Below are 20,234 nucleotides of genomic sequence, written 5' to 3' on the forward strand. Positions count from 1 at the left end.
AATTATCACTACCTAGGACCGGACATGGAGGTAATTTACCTGTGTGAATACAGGCATATATAGTGATAGAATAGGAACGTAGATTCCTATCATTAGCAAGTTAAATTGTTAAATTGGCTAATAGGTAGACAGTAGGTCCGGTCAACGGTAGGTATTAAAATCTTGACAGCCCCCACGACATGTTTCGCTACAGAGTAGCGTCCTCAGGGGTACACGGGGCTAATGGCGGCGCAGAAAGAGAAAATCTTAATATGGACATGTCGAATTACGTATCAGAGGGTGTGTCAGAAGAGGGACCAATGACATTGTAGCGAACAAACCGGCCGTTCAGAAATATCGACCGACGAATAGGAGATCAGATAAGGTAGACCAGTGAGGAGTGGGATGAGGCGCATGCGCATCCGCTATAAAGAGTGCATATATTGTGTCCTGAATCAATAAGTGTTCAAGAGAAGTTACCGGCGCATGCGCAAATGAGCAATTAAACGACTTAGCGCCGGCAACAGAGCTTAGTTACAGCCAATGTTAGTCAGTTGGACGGTCTAGCAGAAACAAGCGCAGGCGCATCAGTGAAGATAACGGTCTTGGAGCAAGAAATGAGCCGATTCCTATATAATGGTATGGTAAGTATTTAGAGTAGTAAAATTGAACAATGACATTATTAAAGAACCCCAGAAGGGAATATATGGTCCATTTAAAGATTTAACAAGGTTAGGGTAAGGAATGCATAGTATCAATGACAGTAAACCGCCATAAACATGTAGTCAATGTCAGAATCAAATATGAATAGCATGTTGAGACCATCACATTTTAATGTGTGTGGTCGATATGAAAATTGATAACAAAGGTATAAGTCATTTGGTATATGGCAAGTAAGCAGATAGTGGCTTTTTAATATATCCACGAAGGTAGACATTAGGATGAGAATAAAATAATGACTTAGGATCAGAGAAACGCACTGAAGGTAAATCCCTCGTTCAGACCTGAGGGGGACATAGTGTTTAGGCGATGGATCCACCGTGCCTCTTCTTGTAGGAGTCTACGGTCGAGATTGCCAGCTCTGGGGCCCATATTGATCTGGGTAATACCCCAGAACATAAGCAGCTTAGGGTTACCCCCATGAAATTCATGGATATGTCTTGAGAGAGTCGTATCTTCATTGCGATTGATGGTGCTAAGATGTTTAGATACACGTCGTCTCAACTCCTGTATAGTCTTACCCACATACAACTTGGGGCATGGGCATTTAACAATATAAATAACCCCACTACTCTGGCAATTAAGAAATTGTTCAATTAAATATGATTTGCCATCAGTAGGGTTTATGAAGTTCTTTACAGTCTGCATCAAGGGGCAGAAGGAACATCTGCCACATGGATGAAATCCTTTCACTGGTGATCTAAGCCAGGTAGATGAAGTATTGGATTGTCTAGAAAAATGACTATGTACTAAAAAGTCCCGTAAGTTCCTTCCCCTACGATAGGTTCTGCTTGGATTAGCTATAACAGAATACTTCAAATCGGGATCGGCGGTGAGAATAGCCCAGTGTTTTTGTAAAATTTGGACAATCTGGGGAGAGCATGCATCAAAGGTGCCTATACAGCGGATGGCACTGGATGATCCTGTTTTGATAGGTTTGTTTCCCCTATTAGACTATTAATAGGTTGTTTCTCTCAGATGCCCTTGCCCTGGCATAGGCCCTATGCAACCACTTCTTGGGATATCCTGGTGCTCTGAACTTATTGTAAAGTCCATCACATTCGGCTTGAAAAGATAATACATTAGAGCAGTTACGTTTGGCTCTTAAATACTGACCTATGGGTATCCCTTTCTTAAGGGCTGGTGGATGGTGGCTTTCCCAATGTAAAAAGTTGTTGGTGGCAGTTGCCTTCCGAAAAATATCCGTTTGGACACCGCCATCAGGATCCAGAGAGATCTTAAGGTCAAGAAAATTGATAGCATGATCGTGTATCTCGTACGTGAATTTCATGCCAATAGGATTGGTATTGAGCATAGACATGAAGTCATTGAAAGTGTTGGCATCCCCATCCCACAGGATGAGAATGTCATCAATGTATCTTCCCCAGAAAGAAATGTGAGAAGTGAAAAAAAGAAAATCGTCAGAAAAAACAATGGTGTCTTCCCACCACCCTAAAAAAAGATTCGCATAAGTAGGTGCACAAACAGTGCCCATGGCTGTGCCCTTAATTTGGTGATAATATTTATTGTAAAAAATGAAATAATTATGTGTAAGTAAAAAGCGTAGGAGTGACAGCACAAAATCATTGTGTCGTTGAAATTGAGTGCCTTTGGTGCTTAAAAAATATTTGATGGCAGTGAGTCCTAGGTCGTGCTGAATATTGGTGTATAGTGACTCCACGTCTATACTCGCCACCATAGTAGTGGAAGTTACATTGATCTCATGGATCCTGGTGACGGTGTCCTTGGTGTCCTTCAGGTAGGAGGATATGGAAGAGACAAAAGGTGACAATATTTCATTAATATAAAGGCTAATTCCCTGTGTCAGGTTATCGTTACCTGACACAATAGGTCTTCCAGGGATAGGAGAAGTAGCTTTATGAACCTTTGGCAACGCATAAAAGGTTGCCAAAGTGGGAGTAGGATTATAAAGGCATTTAAATTCATCAGTAGTGATGAGATTCTCATTTTTAGCAACATCTAGGAGGGTATACAGTTCCGATAGGTAACTCACCGTGGGATTACCTCCCAGAGTAACATAGGTGGTGTTATCGTCAAGTAACCTTGGACCATGCTGACATAGTCAGCCTGGTCCATGATCACTATATTGCCTCCCTTATCAGAGGATTTAAGGACCAAACTATCGTTCTTACATAGATCATCCAGTGCCAGTCTTTCATTATTGCTAAGGTTGCCAAGTGTACCAGATCTATTAACCTTCAGCTTCTTAAGGTCATTACAAACCATCCTGACAAAAGTGTCGATATGACTATATTGTGAGAAGGGGGGGGGGGGTGAGCTTGGATTTGAGACGTAAGGATGAAAGTGGCCCAACAGCATCCATAACTCCAAATTCACTCTCATAGAGCAAGCTCTCCAAATCTCTCAAGGTATTAGATTCTACACGGTCTTGGAGCATTCTATCAGGTATAGTGCCCTTAAAGTGCTTATGTAAGGCCAATTTTCGTGCAAAAAGATTAATGTCCTTTACCCATATAAATTCGTCAAAGGAGGGAGTAGGAGTATATGATAGACCCTTCTTTAATAGAGTTAGTTGATGAGGATTGAGTTCACAGGAGGATAAATTAAATATCTGCATCTTATCATCCCTTCTGGCCTGTGTACTTGATGTTATGGTTTTGTGCCCAAGTTCAGACTGGGTTGGCCTAAAAAAGGAAATGTAGCAAGGGGGCCTGTGGGATGGTTGGTCATATTGTCCCCTCCATTTAGACTTGGATTGGCACGAGAGGATTGGGAACTGATCGGTGTGTTCATAAAGTTTGGCACAGATATAGGAACCGGCATAGAGGAGATGGATAAGGAATTTGATACAATGGAAGGACACGTTGTGGTACGATTAGAAAAATTTGTAGTTGTTTGTTTAGATATAGTCGGTGTTCTTTTAGAAAGACTCGGTCTGTTGTTCCTGATCTTGCGTTTAGTGCCTAGTCCCAGACTATCAGTATTATTTCTAGATTCCTCCGTTCCCGAGGTATCTGACTCAGAGAAGTCAGTAAACACCGTAGTTCGTTTGGGATTGGGGTATGAGTTTGTTTTATATGTATAGACCTGTCCTAGATCAAAATCCCTCCGATCACGGATATATTTACGGTGTTTGCGCTCCTTAATCTCTCCCTGTAATTTTTCAATGTTTCTCTGCAGTTTTAATTCAGAAGTACTAAACTCAGGGCAAGAGTGAAACACTTGTATATCTATGATCTCCTTTTCTAACTGGGCACTAATATTGCTATAGTTCTGTTTTTCAAATTCCAGCAGGTATTGAAGCATACGCATAGAGCTATCAGTGAGAAGTTCCTCCCACCCTTTAATAAAGGCAGTATTATCCCTATAAGAATTAGGTGTAATATTAATCCTTAAGCCTCTAAATATTATTTTTTGTTGTATATAAGTTTCCAAACTAGCTACCTTACAGCAGGATCGTACATATTTTTGATAAGTTTTTTGAAGATCCCTAAACACTGTCTGAACGTCAATTTGGTGTAAGGGAATATTTCCTACAGAAAAGACATATGCCGCATCAGCGGACAACGTCTCTATATTTGGTTTTTTAGATAAAAAACCTGCCATACCAAAAGAAATAGAAATAAATGAGTAAATGTATAAGGTGTTCCAAGTAGGAACGGGGTCAGTACAGAAAGGGTAATTAACCCAGCAGCTTTAGAGAACAAGACGTAGAGGAGACCCCTGGTAGTTGGCGGGCGCAATGAACAATTAACAAAAGAGGGGATTGCCTGCAGACAACCAAGCCCTATTTCCCAACTACCAATAGATAGTAGAACAAACTTTATTAAGCTACGTATAGCAAGACAGACCACATAGAATTGCATTAAAATTATCACTACCTAGGACCGGACATAGAGGTAATTTACCTGTGTGAATACAGGCATATATAGTGATAGAATAGGAACGTAGATTCCTATCATTAGCAAGTTAAATTGGCTAATAGGTAGACAGTAGGTCCGGTCAACGGTAGGTATTAAAATCTTGACAGCCCCCCCGACATGTTTCGCTACAGAGTAGCGTCCTCAGGGGTACACGGGGCTAATGGCGGCGCGGAAAGAGAAAATCGTAATATGGACATGTCAAATGACGTATCAGAGGGTGTGTCAGAAGAGAGACCAATGACATTGTAGCGAACAAACCGGCCGTTCAGAAATATCGACCGACGAATATGGGCGTGTATTGTGTTTTTAACTGTGCGTGTTTACGTGTATGACGCTGAGCAATCGGTGACCAGTCAGCGTCATACACTCCTCTCTATTCATTTACACAGCAGCGATGTGCAGCCACATACACAGAGATTAACGTTAATCGAGTGTCCTGATAATGAATACACATAAAATCCAGCCTGGACGTCATGTGTATTCAGAATCCTGACACTTCGCTTTGAGATTTCCAGCAAGGGAAACAAAATCTCGTTTACCTCCGTAATCTTGTGAGATTACGCGTGGTTTGCTGGAATCTCACAGAAAAGATTCAGAAGTGTAGGATTTAAACGGGGCCCGGACATGGAAACAATACCCCCTGAAGAAGCGATACGCGAAACGCGCGTTGAGGCACCACTTTATCTACTAGGTCATACCACTACACCACTGAATATGGGTAAGCACTTGAACATGACTTTGTCAGGCGTTACTGAAAACTAGGATATGATCATTAGATGCGAACTGTGACTACTTATATCTTACTCTTACTTCCTCTTTTTCTTTCTGTCCTCTTTTTCTATGCCTACATGAGTATGTTTCTAAAAGTGATCTTTTTATATCATACATTACCTGTATTGGACCTCTACTTATGTCATGCATCATCTGTATTCAACTCTTATTAAATGCATTTCATTGTTGATCTAGTTAATATTGTATTTTAAATTCCTATGTATTGATCAATAAAGATTTTGTATTTTCTTAATATTTGGATACTTTGGACTCTTTTTTTCCCTCTAGTTTATATATATATTGTTTGGAGTCCGTATCTCCGAAATATTGTGGGTGGATGAGATTTTATATCCCACCCTTATACTGCTGTGTCTTGTGAGACTTCTTTTGTTTAACTCCTCTGTACAACGCCCGCTTGGCCATGTAGTAAAACACGCCCAGTTGTCCATTGAGAAACTCATTAGCATAAAGCTAATATAGGTCATAACTCCGTCAAAAATGATCGTTTTTCTAAATAAAAAAACACTGCTGTAATCCACATTACAGCGCCGATCAGATTATGTACAAGATAGGCCACTTATAATGTGGTGACAGAGCCTCTTTAACTCCCAGTAAGGGGAGGCATTCTGGGGACTGAATACTGGTGTCCTTCCCTTCATATATCCTAAATTTGTAGGTGTACCCTGATGCACTCTCGCACAGCTAATACATCTTCACACCATACCTTGCCCTCTTACTCAGCAGGTACTGGCGGAATTGAAGCCTCCCTTTAAAATGTACCAAGGACTCCTCAATAGAAATACAATTCTCGGGGGTGCATGCTTGGGAAAACTGGGCACTGAAATGGTCTAATAGGGGTCTTCGTTTATACAAATGGTCAAAACTGGGGTCATCTCTGGGTCGGCACTGCTCATTATCAGTATAAATTAAGAAGTCAAGTATTACCTCCTTTTTTTTTTGGGGAGATTCCAGTTCAGTTCTGTAGTTGCTATATGTTAGAAATCCCTATCAAACACCCCATTTTAGAAACTAGACCCCCTCAAAGTATTCACAACAGCATTTAGAAAGTTTATCAACCCTTTAGGTGTTTCACAGGAATTTAAAGCAAAATAGAGGTGAAATTTACATATTTCTATTTTTTTCAGAAAATCCTTTTTATTACATTTTTTTCTGTAAAACAGAAGGTTTTACCAGAGAAACGCAACTCAATACTTATTGCCCAGATTCTGACGTTTTGAGAAATATCCCACATGTGGCCCTAGTGCGGTAATGGACTGAAGCACCGGCCTCCGAAGCAAAGGAGCACCTAGAGGATTTTGAGGCCTCCTTTTTATTAGGCACCATGTCCGGTTTGAAGAGGACTTGTGGTGCCAAAACAGTGGAAACCCCCCAAAAGTGACCCTATTTTGGAAACTAGACCCCGTGAGGAATTTATTGTAGTTTTCATGGGGTGCATGAGGCTTTTTGATCAGTCTCTACTCTATTTTTAAGAGGCGTGGTGACTAAAAAAAAATAGCAATTCTACTATTCTGTTTTTTTTTTACAGCGTTCACCGCGCGCTATAAATGACATTTACTTTATTTTGCAGGGCGATACGATTACGGTGATACCATATGATTAGAGTTTTTTTTGTCTTATGGCGTTTGCACAATAAAATTAATTTTTGTAAAAAATCATTTACTTTTTGTGTTACCTTATTCTAAGAGCCATAATTTTATTTTTCCATCAAGAAAGTCGTGTGAAAACTTGTTTTTTGCGTAACGAACTGTAGTTTCGATCAGTACCATTTTCAGATACATGCGACTTTTTTATCTCTTTTTATTAAATTTTTGGGTGTCCGGTTGCCATAGCAACCATCGCTGCCCGCCGTCATGTATCAGGCCGTCGATGGTGGTTTAACCCCTAAGAAGTTGCGATCGCTATTGAACGCGGCTTAAAAGGGGTAAATAAGTGTGGACACAGTGATCGGTCCCCGCCATAGGAGCTGCGGCAACTGTTGTACGAGACAGCAGCTGTCACAGCTCCTGTATGTGTCGGGAAGACGGCCGAAATGGCCGTTCCTCCCGTGACGTACTATTCCGTCAAGGAGTGCGAATGATGTGGTTACCATGACGGAATAGTACATCACTGAGAGCGAAGTGGTTAACTGATACAAACGGATTGCATATCAGTTTGTATCCGTCATCCATTGACTTCAATGTTAAAAAAGAGGTCCTTTCCGTCAGGTTTCCGTAATTTTTTACAGAAACAATAGCGCAACAAACTCACTTTTGAGCTTGCCCTCATTGAGCTTGGTGGCCTAAGTAAGTGACTTGTGTAATAAGTAGAGTTAATAAACTTGAGTTAAAAAAGAGGAGTTAAAAAAGAGGAGTTAAAAAGAGGAGTTAAAAAGAGGAGTTAAAAAGAGGAGTTAAAAAGAGGAGTTAAAAAGAGGAGTTAAAAAGAGGAGTTAAAAAGAGGAGTTAAAAAGAGGAGTTAAAAAGAGGAGTTCAAGTCCCTGTAAGTTTCAATACATAGAGTGCCTGCCGGCAAACAAAGCCCTTGTTTCCCAACTACCAAAAATAAAATAACAAAATTTTTATTAGGTATAATCAACCATAGACAGACTACATGAAAGTTAAAATTCCTGGTCCATTGCTGTTTAGGATCAGCATAGTGCAATGTATCAAGACCCAAAGGAAGCAAGGTGCTGGCGACTGCAGTCCGCAACACCAATGCTGTCAGTTAAATTCTAAAGGATCAGCAAGACCATAGATTAATATTCAAAAGAGCACCCCCCCCCCGACATGTTTCGCTACCGACGTAGTGTCTTCAGGGGTATCGGGGCTAGTGACAAGAGCGGCAGAATCCACAGTCCTATATACAAGGAGAAGTGTCTACACGTGTGCCTGCAATTAGCTGGGAGCCAATCAGAAACCGAATAGAGGACCGTGCCTCCACTCGGCTGACTGACAGTCAGCACCGCAAATCGCAGGCTATACACAAGCCACCAATGAATGCAGTGCAGGCACGCATGCGCAATAAAGAATATACAGGAGATAGAAAAAAATCTAAGTAGTTAAAAAGATGTTGAAGAGGATTCGTCATTTTCCCCTCCTTATCGCTGGTCATAGATTGACCTAGCGATTACATCTCACCTTAATGATGTTTGCATACATTGTAGTGTGCATGCGCCCAGATGAATCCTCTTCAACATCTTTTTAACTACTTAGATTTTTTCTGTCTCCTGTATATTCTTTATTGCGCATGCGCGCCTGCACTGCATTCATTGGTGGCTTGTGTATAGCGTGCGATTTGCAGTGCTGACTGTCAGTCAGCCGAGTGGAGGCACGGTCCTCTATTCAGTTTCTGATTGGCTCTCAGCTAATTGCAGGCAGACGTGTAGATACTTCTCCTTGTATATAGGACTGTGGATTCCGCCGCTCTTGTCACTAGCCCCGATACCCCTGAAGACGCTACGTCGGTAGCGAAACATGTCGGGGGGGGGGGGGGGGGGCTCTTTTGAATTTTAATCTATGGTCTTGCTGATCCTTTAGAATTTAACTGACCGCATTGGTGTTGCGGACTGCAGTCGCCAGCACCTTTCTTCCTTTGGGTCTTGATACATTGCACTATGCTGATCCTAATCAGCAACGGACCAGGAATTTTAACTTTCATGTAGTCTGTCTATGGTTGATTATACCTAATAAAAATTTTGTTATTTTATTTTTGGTAGTTGGGAAACAAGGGCTTTGTTTGCCGGCAGGCACTCTATGTATTGAATCTCTTGCGCCCACCAACTATTGGGGTCCATTCCATAGTAATTGCCAAGTCCCTGTAAGTACTCTTCTTTTCTTTTACTTTTCAATTGTTCATTGTTCTTTGTAACTGGGATAATGAACAGCAAGATTGGAGGTTTTCTACAGTGAACAGTTTGCCATATGTATGCACGACTGGAGCCGGTGTTCCTGGGTAAATACCTGAGTGGCAGATGTGAGCATGTTCTTCATCTGGAAGTTCGAATTAGAGATCTGGAGGAGCAAAATGCAACATTGAGGGCATGCTGCTCACTGAGCAAGCAGTTAGTGGGGTAGACCTGGAGGATGAAGACCTGGGTCAGCAGGATCAGGCAAGTAGCTGGGTTAATGTAGTTAGGGGCAGTAGAAAGAACGCCAAGAAAAAGAAGGCCAATCCTGTTTCTGTTATTTCAAGCAAAATTGTCAAGTTGGGTGATGATGTGAGGGTGTCGGTCTCAGAAATGGCAGCCCTAGTGGATACTGATCTCTCTAAAAACCAGGAGAACAACCCAGCTAGTAGTCGGCAGGATGGTAATGCAGGTAGGGTAAGATAATTAGTAGTTGTAAGGGATTCTATAATAAGGAAGACTGATAGAATAATTTGTCGCCAAGACATAATGGTTTGCCGTCTCACTGGTGCCAGGGTTCGGCATGTGGTGGAACGGGTGGATAAATTACTGGGAGGGGCTGGTGATGATCCAGCTGTCAATGTGGGAACCAACGACAGAATAAATGGTAGGTGGAGAAGCTGTTAGAATAATTTTAAAGAACTTAACTACAATCTGAAGGGAAGGACCTCCAGGGTGGTATTCTCAGGAATACTGCCTGTGCCATGCGCATCACAGGAAAGACAGTATGCGCTCAGAGAGTTAAATGCATGGCTTAAGTCTTAATGCAGAGGAGAAAGCTTTGGGTTCCTAGAGCACTGGACTGACTTTTCATTAGGGTGCAAACTGTATTCTGCAGATGATTTGTACCTAAATGGAAGGGGGTGCTGGGGAAGAGAATTCTAGCTGGGGTGGCGGAGTATATAAACTAGGGCTGAGGAGGGAGGTCAATGTAGAAAATAAAGGGGTAGTTAGATTAAGGGCCTTTTACACCGGCCGACAATAGGCCTGTACAGTGAGCGCCGATCAACGAGACATCGTTGATCGACGCTCGTTTTCTCCTGTCACACGGAGCTATGGATCGGTACGAGCGGTCGTTACTCCGATCGCTCGTCCCCATCCATTATCATCATGTCGGCAGCACGTCTCCCTGTTTACACAGGGCGATGTGCTGCTAACAACGATAATCTTTTAGTTTTTTAAAACGATACGACCAGCAGATGATCGAGTGTTTGTGATACTGAATGTGAAAAATTTAAACGCAAGTTAAAGCGTACATTCACAAACGGCAAAAGTCTAGCACGCAAAATGGGAAAGCTTGAGGCCTTGGTACTGTAGGAACATATGGATATAGTTGGTGTTGCTGAAACATGGCTAGACTTCACACAACTGGGCTGTAAATCTACAGGGTTTTACACTGTTTCGGAAAGACAGGGCAAATAGGAAAGGCAGTGGTGTATGTCTGTATGTGAGAAGTGATATGATGGGGAGTGTGAAAGAGAAAATAGTGGGTGAAGATTGTGAGGAGGTTGAAACCTTGTGGGTGAAATTACAGAGGCAGGTAAAAAATATTTTTGGTGTAATCTGTAGACCCCCCAATGTAACTGAGGAGATGGAAGATCAGATATATAAACAGATGGAGCGGGCTGCACAGGCTGGTACTGTAGTGATAATGGGATTATTTTAATCAGATAGTAATTTGTGTCATGGTTCGACTCCAACTGTGAAGGGGAAACATTTCCTCAACCTTTTGCAGCAAAATTTTATGGCCCAGTGTGTGGAAGACCCGAGTAGAGGTGAAGCTCTGTTGCATCTGGTAATTTCAAACAATGAAGAGCTTTTTGGGAATGTCAATGTTCGTGAAAACCTCAGTAACTGTGATCACAGTATTGTTGCATTTTACCTATAATGTAAAAATCAAACGCAGGCTGGGAGGGCAAAAACATTTAATTTTAAGAAAGCCAATTTCCCCAGGATGAGGACTGCAATTCAGGATATAGACTGGGAACAACTAATGTCAAATAACGGTACAAATGATAAATGGGAGATTTTAAAATCTACTTTGCATAATAATAGTGCAAAATTTATTCCTATAGGTAACAAGTATAAACGACTAAAATGAAATCCAACATGGCTTACACCTTCTGTAAAAAAAGCAATATATGACCATAAAAAAGCGCATTTGAAAAATACAAATCTGAGGGTACAGCTGTATCCTTTGTAAAATACAAAGAGCGTAATAACATCTGTCAAAAAGTAATAAAATTAGCAAAAATACAGAATAAAAGGCAGGTGGCCAAGGATAGCAAAATAAATCCCAAAAAATTCTTCAAGTATATAAATGCAATAAAGCCAAGATCATGTAGGACCCCTAGATAGTGGTAATGGGGAGTTAGTCACAGGGGATCAAGAGAAGGCAGAGTTACTAAATGGGTTCTTCAGCTCTGTATATACAACAGAAGAAAGAGCGGTTGATATAGTCGGTGCCAGTGCTGTTAATATATCAGTTGATATACTGAATTGGCTGAATGTAGATATGGTCCAAGCTAAATTAAATTAAATAAATGTGCACAAGGCCCCGGGACCAGATGGGTTACACCCAAGAATTCTTAAAGAACTTGTTCAGTTATTTCTGTCCCCCTCTTGATAATATTCAGAGAATCTCTAGTGACTGGTATAGTGCCAAGGGACTGGCATAGGGAAAGTGTGGTGCCTATTTTAAAAAAGGGCTCTAGGTCTTTGCCGGGTAATTATAGACCAGTAAGCTTAACATCCATCGTGGGGAAAATATTTGAGGGGCTATTGAGGGACTATATACAGGATTATGTGACAAAAAATAGTATTATAAGTAACAGCCAGCACGGTTTTACTAAGGACAGAAATTGTCAAACCAACCTGATTTGTTTTTATAAAGAGGGGAGCAGAAGCCTAAACAGAGGGGTCGCTGTGGATATAGTGTTTTTGGACTATGCAAAGGCATTTGACACTGTCCCTCATAGACGTCTAATGGGTAAATTAAGGACTATAGGTTTAGAAAGTATAGTTTGTAATTGGATTGAGAATTGTCTCAAGGTCCATATCCAGACAGTTGTGGTCAATGATTCCTACTCTGAATGGTCCCTGGTTATATGTGGAGTACCCCAGGGTTCAGTGCCGTGACCACTATTATTCAACGTATTTATTAACCCCTTCACAACTGCCATACGGCTATATACGTTAGCATGTGTATAAACGTTGACAGCCTGGAACGGGTTTAATGAGTGCAGTGCTGCTTCAGTGTGAGCAGTACTTCACTCGCATGTTGGCCGGGGCTTTGAGAGACCCGGAATACATCCCCTGCTGTAGATCGTGCCGCCCACAACTCCCTGTATGCAGCGCAAAACCCTCTGTAGATAGCACCACCTAAGCTCCCTCCAGCACCGGAATACTCGGCCTGCGCTCTGGCGCTCGCCCCTGACGTCACTGTCCATTTGGACATTGACACTAGTGGATCCCTCTAGGAGCGGAATCCCCGGTGTCAGATCGCTCTGTGTCGGGGATTCCGCTACTAGAGAAGTCCCTGGTGTCACTATCCATATATGGACAGTGACATCAGGGGAAACTCCTGGGAGCGGAATACCCGCTCTGGCAGGGGATTCCGCTTTTAGAGTTAACCCCTGACGTCACTGTCCATATATGGACAGAGACATAAGAGGCTTCCTGTAGGAGCAGAATCTTCGGCCAGAGGGATTCCACTCCTACAGGGAGCTAAGGTGGTGCTATTTACAGAAAGGGGGTGCCATTTACAGGGGGGGGGTGGCGCTATCTGCAGCAGGGATATTGCTAAATACAGGGGGGGATGTTGCTATCTACAGGGGGTGGCGCTATTTACAGGGGGGTGGCACTAGCTACATGGGTACTGTGGCATTATATTAGCACTATCTACAGGGGACACTGTGGCGCTATATACATGGGCACAGTGTGTGGCACAATATGGGCATTATCTACAGGGAGAACTGTGGCACTATGTGGGCACTGCGGCACTATTTACAGTGGGAACTATCTATGTGGGCAATGTGGCACTATACACTATACAGTGGTATTGCGTCACTATCTACATGGGCACTGTGGTGTTTTCAGGGGGTTGGGACAAAAAAACCCTAACGAATAAAACTCATCCAATTTCTTAACGTCCATGAAAAACGGATGGCAAATGCCGGTTAAAAATGGTCAGACAGCCAGGAAACGGATTCAAATTTTGAGACACATTGATGCAAAACAGCCATGAAAAACTGAAGTTGATTCGTTGTTGATTGCCATTTTTTTCAGTCGTGTATATGTAGCCCTCTTTACTCTCCCCTCACAGCGATCCAGGGTGACAGAGAAATTAGAGGACTAATTGTTGCAGAGCGTGTACGTACGTACGTACGTACATATATATCTATATATAGATAGATATATATAAAAATTCCCAAAAAGTTTTTTTATTTTTAGTGATTTGTCTGCTCATAATAAAAATTAAAACCACTGAATTAATTAAACTAATCTAGAAAATGAAAGCCTCATAAGTCTTGTAAAAATAGTTGTGATATTGAAAGCGGTTCAAAAATGGAAAACATGACCCTTGGTCATGAAAGGGTTAATGATATACAGAATGGGATTAATAACACTGCTTCTATTTTTGCAGATGACACCAAGCTATGTAATATAGTTCAGTCAATGGAAGATGTTCATAAATTACAAGCCGATTTGGACACACAGTGTTTGGGCATCCACTTGGCAAATTAGGTTTAACCCCTTTCCGACATCCGCTGTGTATATATAAGGCGCTGTCGGCCAGGGGTTCCCGCAAAGCGCAGTACCATGAAGTCATGGTGATAGTGCGGGCTCAGGAGGTGAGCCTGCACCATCACCGCCGGGTGTCAGCTGTATGATACAGCTGTCACCCTGCTGTAACGGCTAGGACAGTAGTTAGTCTCTGATCCGGCCGATTAACCCCTCAGATGCTGCACTCAACAGAGATCGCAGCATCTGAGGGGTTTTTAGCCACCGTCACCCCAGCAACGCGAACGCTGGGTTGCCGGTGGCTGTAGTGGCATCCGGAGGCCTAATACTGGCCTCCCGGTCTGCCCTGCTCGGAGGCGGTGCCTAAAAGACTTCCAGTATCAATGGCAAGATGGCGCCGGCTCAGCTTCCGGCTCAGAAGCTGTGCCTGCACCATCAGCGGTGGGTTTCAGTTGTATCTTATAGCGGACTCCCTCCTGTAACGGCAGTGACCGAAACTAGCCCCGCTCCCTGCCATTAACCAGTTAGATGCAGCGATCAGAAGCGATCGCTGCATCTTAGCGGTTTGTAGCAAATTGGCAGCCTTGCCATGCGTTCGCAGGGCTGCCGACTGCTACTATGGCAACAGGAGGTCTAACAATGGCCTCCCGATCTGCCATTATGGAAGCCGATTAGGCCCCGCCCATCGGCGGAGCCTAATCGGCTTGCTGTCAGTGAAAGACTGACAGTTCTAATACATTGCACTACATGGTTAGTGCAATGTTTTAGAACAGCAATCAGTCGGACATTTAAGTCATCTAGTGGTACTAAAAAAAAAAAAAGTGTAAAAAAAAGGTCTAAAAAAAAGTTAAAATAAAAGCTGTAAAAAATATAATAAAAGTTTCAAGTAATAAAATAAAACACAATCGCCCTTTTTCCCTTATCATGTCCTTTATTATTGAAAAAAATAAATAATCCATACATATTTGGTATCGCCTCAACTGTAATGTATTTATCTCGCGCAGTGAACGCCGTAAAAAAAAGACAACTAAAACACATTGCCAGAATTGCTGTTTTTTGGTCACTTTGCATTCCAAAAATTGAAATAAAAAGTGATCAAAAAGTCGCATGTATCCAAAAATGGTACATATAAAAACAAGCCCTCATACAGCTCCTTCCACAAAAAAATTAAAAAGTTTTAGCTCTTACAACATGGCAACAGAAAAAATACATTATTTTTTCAAAAGTATTTTTATTGTGCAAAAAGTTGTAAAACTTAAAAAAAAGTGCTAACAAATTTGGTATCGCCGGAATCGTACTGACCTGCAGAATAAAGTTAGCATGTAATTTATAACACGTGGTGAACGCTATATAAAAAAAACTATGCCAGAATAGCTGTTTTTTGGTCACCTTGCCTCCCAAAAAAGGGATAATAAAAAGTGATCAAAAAGTTGAATGTACCCCAAAATAGTACCAATAAAATCTACAGCTCGTCCCACAAAAAAACAGCCCTCATACCACTACGTCTACGAAAAAAATAATATAAGTTAAGTCTCCCATTCAGGAAAGAAAAATATGCAGTTGTGCAGGCCTGAAGGTTACATGCAGCGATTTATCAAGGCCCTAAAATTAGGGAACCAGGAAGGGGAGGACTCAAACATATCTGCTGGAAGCGAGGGCGCCCGTATTATACCAGGACAACACTTTCCCAGCAAAATTCCCCAAACTGCAAAGGTACAGAGTGCTTACCATAAGGGGGATAAGAAAGGACACCTTTTATCAGTGCGACACTGGCCTGTGCAGAAAGGATTGCTTCACAGCGTGACAAATATCTATGGATTATTTTATTGGTTTTGTTTTACCCATTATTATACCACCTGACTATGCCCCGGATGTACTCTGCCCAGCTTACATATGCCCTCACAAATAAACTAAACTAAAATACCAAATAAAACTACCAAGCAAAATCCACGCTTCAAAAGCCAAATGGCGCTCCCTCCTTTCTGAACCCTACACAGTGCCCAAACAGCAGTTTACTTCCACATATATGGCATCGCCAAACCAGGAAGAACCCTTTTAACAATTTTTTGGGGGGTGTGTCTCCAGTGGCACAAGCTGGGCATGACGTATTTGCCACTGAAATTAAAATTTTTACTTTGCACCATCTGCACCGCAATCATTTATGGAAAAGATCTGTGGGGTGAAAATGCTCACTACACCCCATAATAAATTCCTTGAGGTGTGCAGTTTCCAAAATAGGGTCACTTCCCAGGGGTTTCTTTTATTATTTCACATCAGAGCCTCTGCAATTGTGAACCAATACTTTGTAAGTCGCCAAATTAGGCCTCAATTTCGCATGGTACTTTCACTCCTGAGCCCCGTCGATCGTCCAGGCAAAAGATTAGGGCCACAAGTAGGGTGTTTATAAAACCGGGAAACACCGCATAATAATTAAAGAGCTCTGTTTTCATGGTGGCACAAGCTCGCTACAGCTATGGAAAAATTACCATTTTTACTCTGCAACATCAAGTGTACACTAATTTCTCTGAAACACATGCGGGGGTAACATTCTCACTACACTCCTAGGTGAATACCTAATAGTAATGTCGTTTCCAAAATAGGGTCACTTCTGTGGGGGCTTCCACTGTTTTGGTCCCACAGGGGCTTTAAAAAGGCTACAAAGCATCCAGAAACCAATCCAGCAAAGTCTATCTGCACTCCAAAAGCCAAATGGTGCTCCTTCCCTTCTAAGCTTTGCAGTGTGCCCAAACAGCAGTTTATGACCACATATGGGGTTTTGCCGTACACGGGACAAATTGCTTTACAAATGTTGGGTTGATTTTTCACCTTTTATTTGGTGAGAAAATGAAAACTGTTGTGCTAAAGCTACGTCTCATTGGAAAAAATGTACATTTTTATTTTCACTACCCAATTCTAATAAAAACTATGAAACACCTGTGTAGTCAAAATGCTCACTACACCCCTAGATTATTCCTCAACGGGTGTAGTTTCCTGAATGGAGTCACTTTTGGGGCGTTTTCCACTGTACTGGTCCCTCAGGGGCTTTGCAAATGCGACATAGTGCCGAGAACCCAATCCAGCAAAATCTGCGCTCCAAAAGCCAAATGTGGCGCCTACCCTTCTAAGTCCTGCTGTGTGCCCAAACAGCAGTTTAGTACCACATATGTGGTATTTACATACTCTGGAGAAGTTGCTATATTTCCTTGTGGAAATTTATGTTTTTTAGCGAAAACAACATCTTATTGCAAACATTTAAAAAATTTGATTTTCACATCCAAATTCTAATAAAATCTATGAAACACCTGTGGGGTCAAAATGTTCACTACACCGCTAAATTAATTTCTTGCGGGGTGTAGTTTCCAAAATGGGGTATTTTTGGGGGGTGTTTCCTTTGTTTTGGCATCACAAGACCTCTCCAAACCTGACGTGTTTCTCTCGTAAAACCTTCGGTGTTCCAGAAAAAAATGAATTAAAAATTTATTTCTGAAATTTTTTTTATGGTAATTTGTACATTTCACCTATACTTTGCTTTCATTCTTGTGAAACGCCTAAAGGGTTAAGAAACTTTCTAAATGCTGTTTTGAATACTTTAAGGGTATAGTTTTTAAATGGGGTGATTTATGGTGGATTGTATTGTTCGGGCCTCTCAAAGCCACTTCAGAACTGAACTGGTCCCTGAAATAATAATCTTTTGAATTTTTGTTGAAAATGTGAGAAATTTCTGCTAAAGTTCTAAGCTTTGTAACGTCCTAGAAAAATAAAAGGATGTTCAAAAAATTATGCAAATCTAAAGTAGACATATGGGAAATGTTAATTAGCAACTATTTTGTGTGGTATAACTCTTTATCTTACAAGTAGCAGGAAGGGGTTAATGTAGATAAATGTAAAGTTATGCATCTGGGTACCAACAACCTGCATGCATCATATGTCCTAGAGGGCGCTATACTGGGAGAGTCACTTGTTGAGAAGGATCTGGGTGTACTTGTAGATCATAAACTAAATAACAGCATACAATGTCAATCAGCTGTTTCTAAGGCCAGCAAGATATTGTCATGTATTAAAAGAGGCATGGACTCGCGGGACAGGGATATAATATTACCACTTTACAAAGCATTAGTGAGGCCTCATCTAGAATATGCAGTTCAGTTGCTCTGGAGTTGGAAAAAATACATAGAAGAGCAACTAAACTAATAAGGGGCATGGAGAATCTAAGTTATAAGGACAGCTATCTTGCCTTGAAAAGAGACGACTAAGGGGGGACATGATTAACGTATATATATATATGAATGGCCCATACAAGAAATATAGTGAAATCCTGTTCCATGTAAAACCCCTTCAAAAAACCTACAGAGGTGACAAGCCTTCTTTACTGTGAGAACTGTGAATCTATGGAATAGTCACCGCAGGAGCTGGTCACAGCAGGGACAGTAGATGGCTTTAAAAAAGGCTTAGATAATTTCCTAGAACAAAAAAATATCAGCTCCTTTGTCAATGTGTAGAATTTTTGTTTCATCCCTTCACTTTTTCCCCATCCCTTGGTTGAACTTGATGGACATATGTCTTTTTTCAACCGTACTATGTAAAATACTACGCTATTGCTTCAGTCCAAAAAAACGGAAACCTGACGGAACGGAGCCTCAGCACAACTGAAGCAAAACCCATTGAAATTAATGTGTTTTTTTTACTCAAACGTTCACTTTCGTACTTGTGGTCCTCTGACGGATCCACTAGAATGAAAGGCACAACGCAGATGTGAAGGAAGCCTTACCTGTAACTAAATGTTGTGTTTACTCCATTAAAAGGGAATCCATCTGCATTTTTGCGTGGTTGCGACTCTCTTCTCTGAGTGACAGCTCTATCAGTCTCCTGATTGGACACAAGAACCGTCACTCAGATCAGAGGGGAGGGGCTGGCTGCGTTCCGTGCAGACAGCCCAGCGCACTGAACATAAAGAGGCCATCTTCGTTGCACTTGGGATCGCGGTGCAGGGACATTGAAATGTAAACACATGTATCATTCTGCTGCACTTCCCACTTCGTATATATAGGGCGGTCAGCAGCAGTTTTGAGGGCTCAAAAAATATTAACTAAATCTATACATTCAATCTCTTACCCTCAGGGCAAAGACGACATTAAAGAGGATCATTGTGGGCATTTCTCTTTTTGGTGAAGGATCTGTTTTTGACACCTACAACACAAATAGAAACATAATTAATGTATTTTATTTTGTGTGTTTTCATTCCATACTTACACTAAGGCCCCATGAACACAAACGTAAAAACGGACGTAATTACGGGCTCATAGACTTCTATTGGCCACGGGTACCTTCCCGTATGCTTACGGGAAGGTGCCCGTGCCGTTGAAAAATATGGAACATGTCCTATTTCAGGCCGTAATTAGGGCACGGGCGGCTCATAGAAGTCTATGGGACTCCCGTAATTACGGATGGCTACGTGTGTGCACCCGTAATTACGGGAGCGTTGCTAGGCGACGTCAGGGGATAGTCACTGTCCAGGGTGCTGAAAGAGTTAACTGATCGGCAGTAACTCTTTCAGCTCCCGGGACAGTGACTACCACTGGAGTTAATAGTATTAAAAGTTAACTTACCCAGAACTCCCTACTTCTTCCTCGAGTCCGGCCTCCAGGGATGACGTTTCATCCCATGTGACTGCTGCAGCCAATCACAGGCTGCAGCGATCACATGGACTGCCGCGTCATCCAGGGAGGACGGACTGGATGTCAAAAGAGGGATGCGTCACCAAGACAACGGCCGGGTAAGTATGAACTTATTTTACTTTCAATCGCTGCGCAGCACTGATAGAGAGAAGGGGCTGCCGATTAGTGCAGAGAAAACGGGTCCGTAAATACGGGTGGAATACTGGTGACAACGGACCCGTATTTACGGGCACGGGTCCGTAAATACTGGTGGAATACGGGTCGAATACGTGTGACAAAGGACCCGTATTTACACCAGTATTTACGGGAGGAAACATATGTTCGTGTGCATGGGGCCTAACACCGTGAGGATGATAACTTGTATAGAACTAAGTTTCACATATAACCATTCTAATAGTTATTTATTAGCATTTATCTCCCCTGGCTGAGATTTATGGACCTTTGTCATTTATTAGAACATGTCTATGGGGCTCCTATCACACTAATGCAGCAATGGTAACAGCAGCGAATACACTATGATATTCTACTAATGTTATC

At 41.9% G+C, this 20,234-nt stretch overlaps 1 protein-coding gene across 5 annotated transcripts in view; it reads right to left on the reverse strand.

Annotated features, from left to right (window-relative positions):
- Nucleotides 1-20,234, reverse strand: part of NPRL3 (NPR3 like, GATOR1 complex subunit) — a 202,910-nt gene that overhangs the window by 116,851 nt on the left and 65,825 nt on the right. For all 5 annotated transcript variants that reach the window (XM_075830052.1, XM_075830053.1, XM_075830051.1 and 2 more), the window contains one exon: nucleotides 19,135-19,209. In XM_075830052.1, coding sequence (XP_075686167.1) covers nucleotides 19,135-19,209 — 75 coding nt within the window. The remainder of the gene's footprint in view (nucleotides 1-19,134; nucleotides 19,210-20,234) is intronic.

This window comes from Rhinoderma darwinii, chromosome 6, assembly GCF_050947455.1.
Source record: "Rhinoderma darwinii isolate aRhiDar2 chromosome 6, aRhiDar2.hap1, whole genome shotgun sequence".
Classification (NCBI taxonomy): Eukaryota; Metazoa; Chordata; class Amphibia; order Anura; family Rhinodermatidae; genus Rhinoderma; species Rhinoderma darwinii.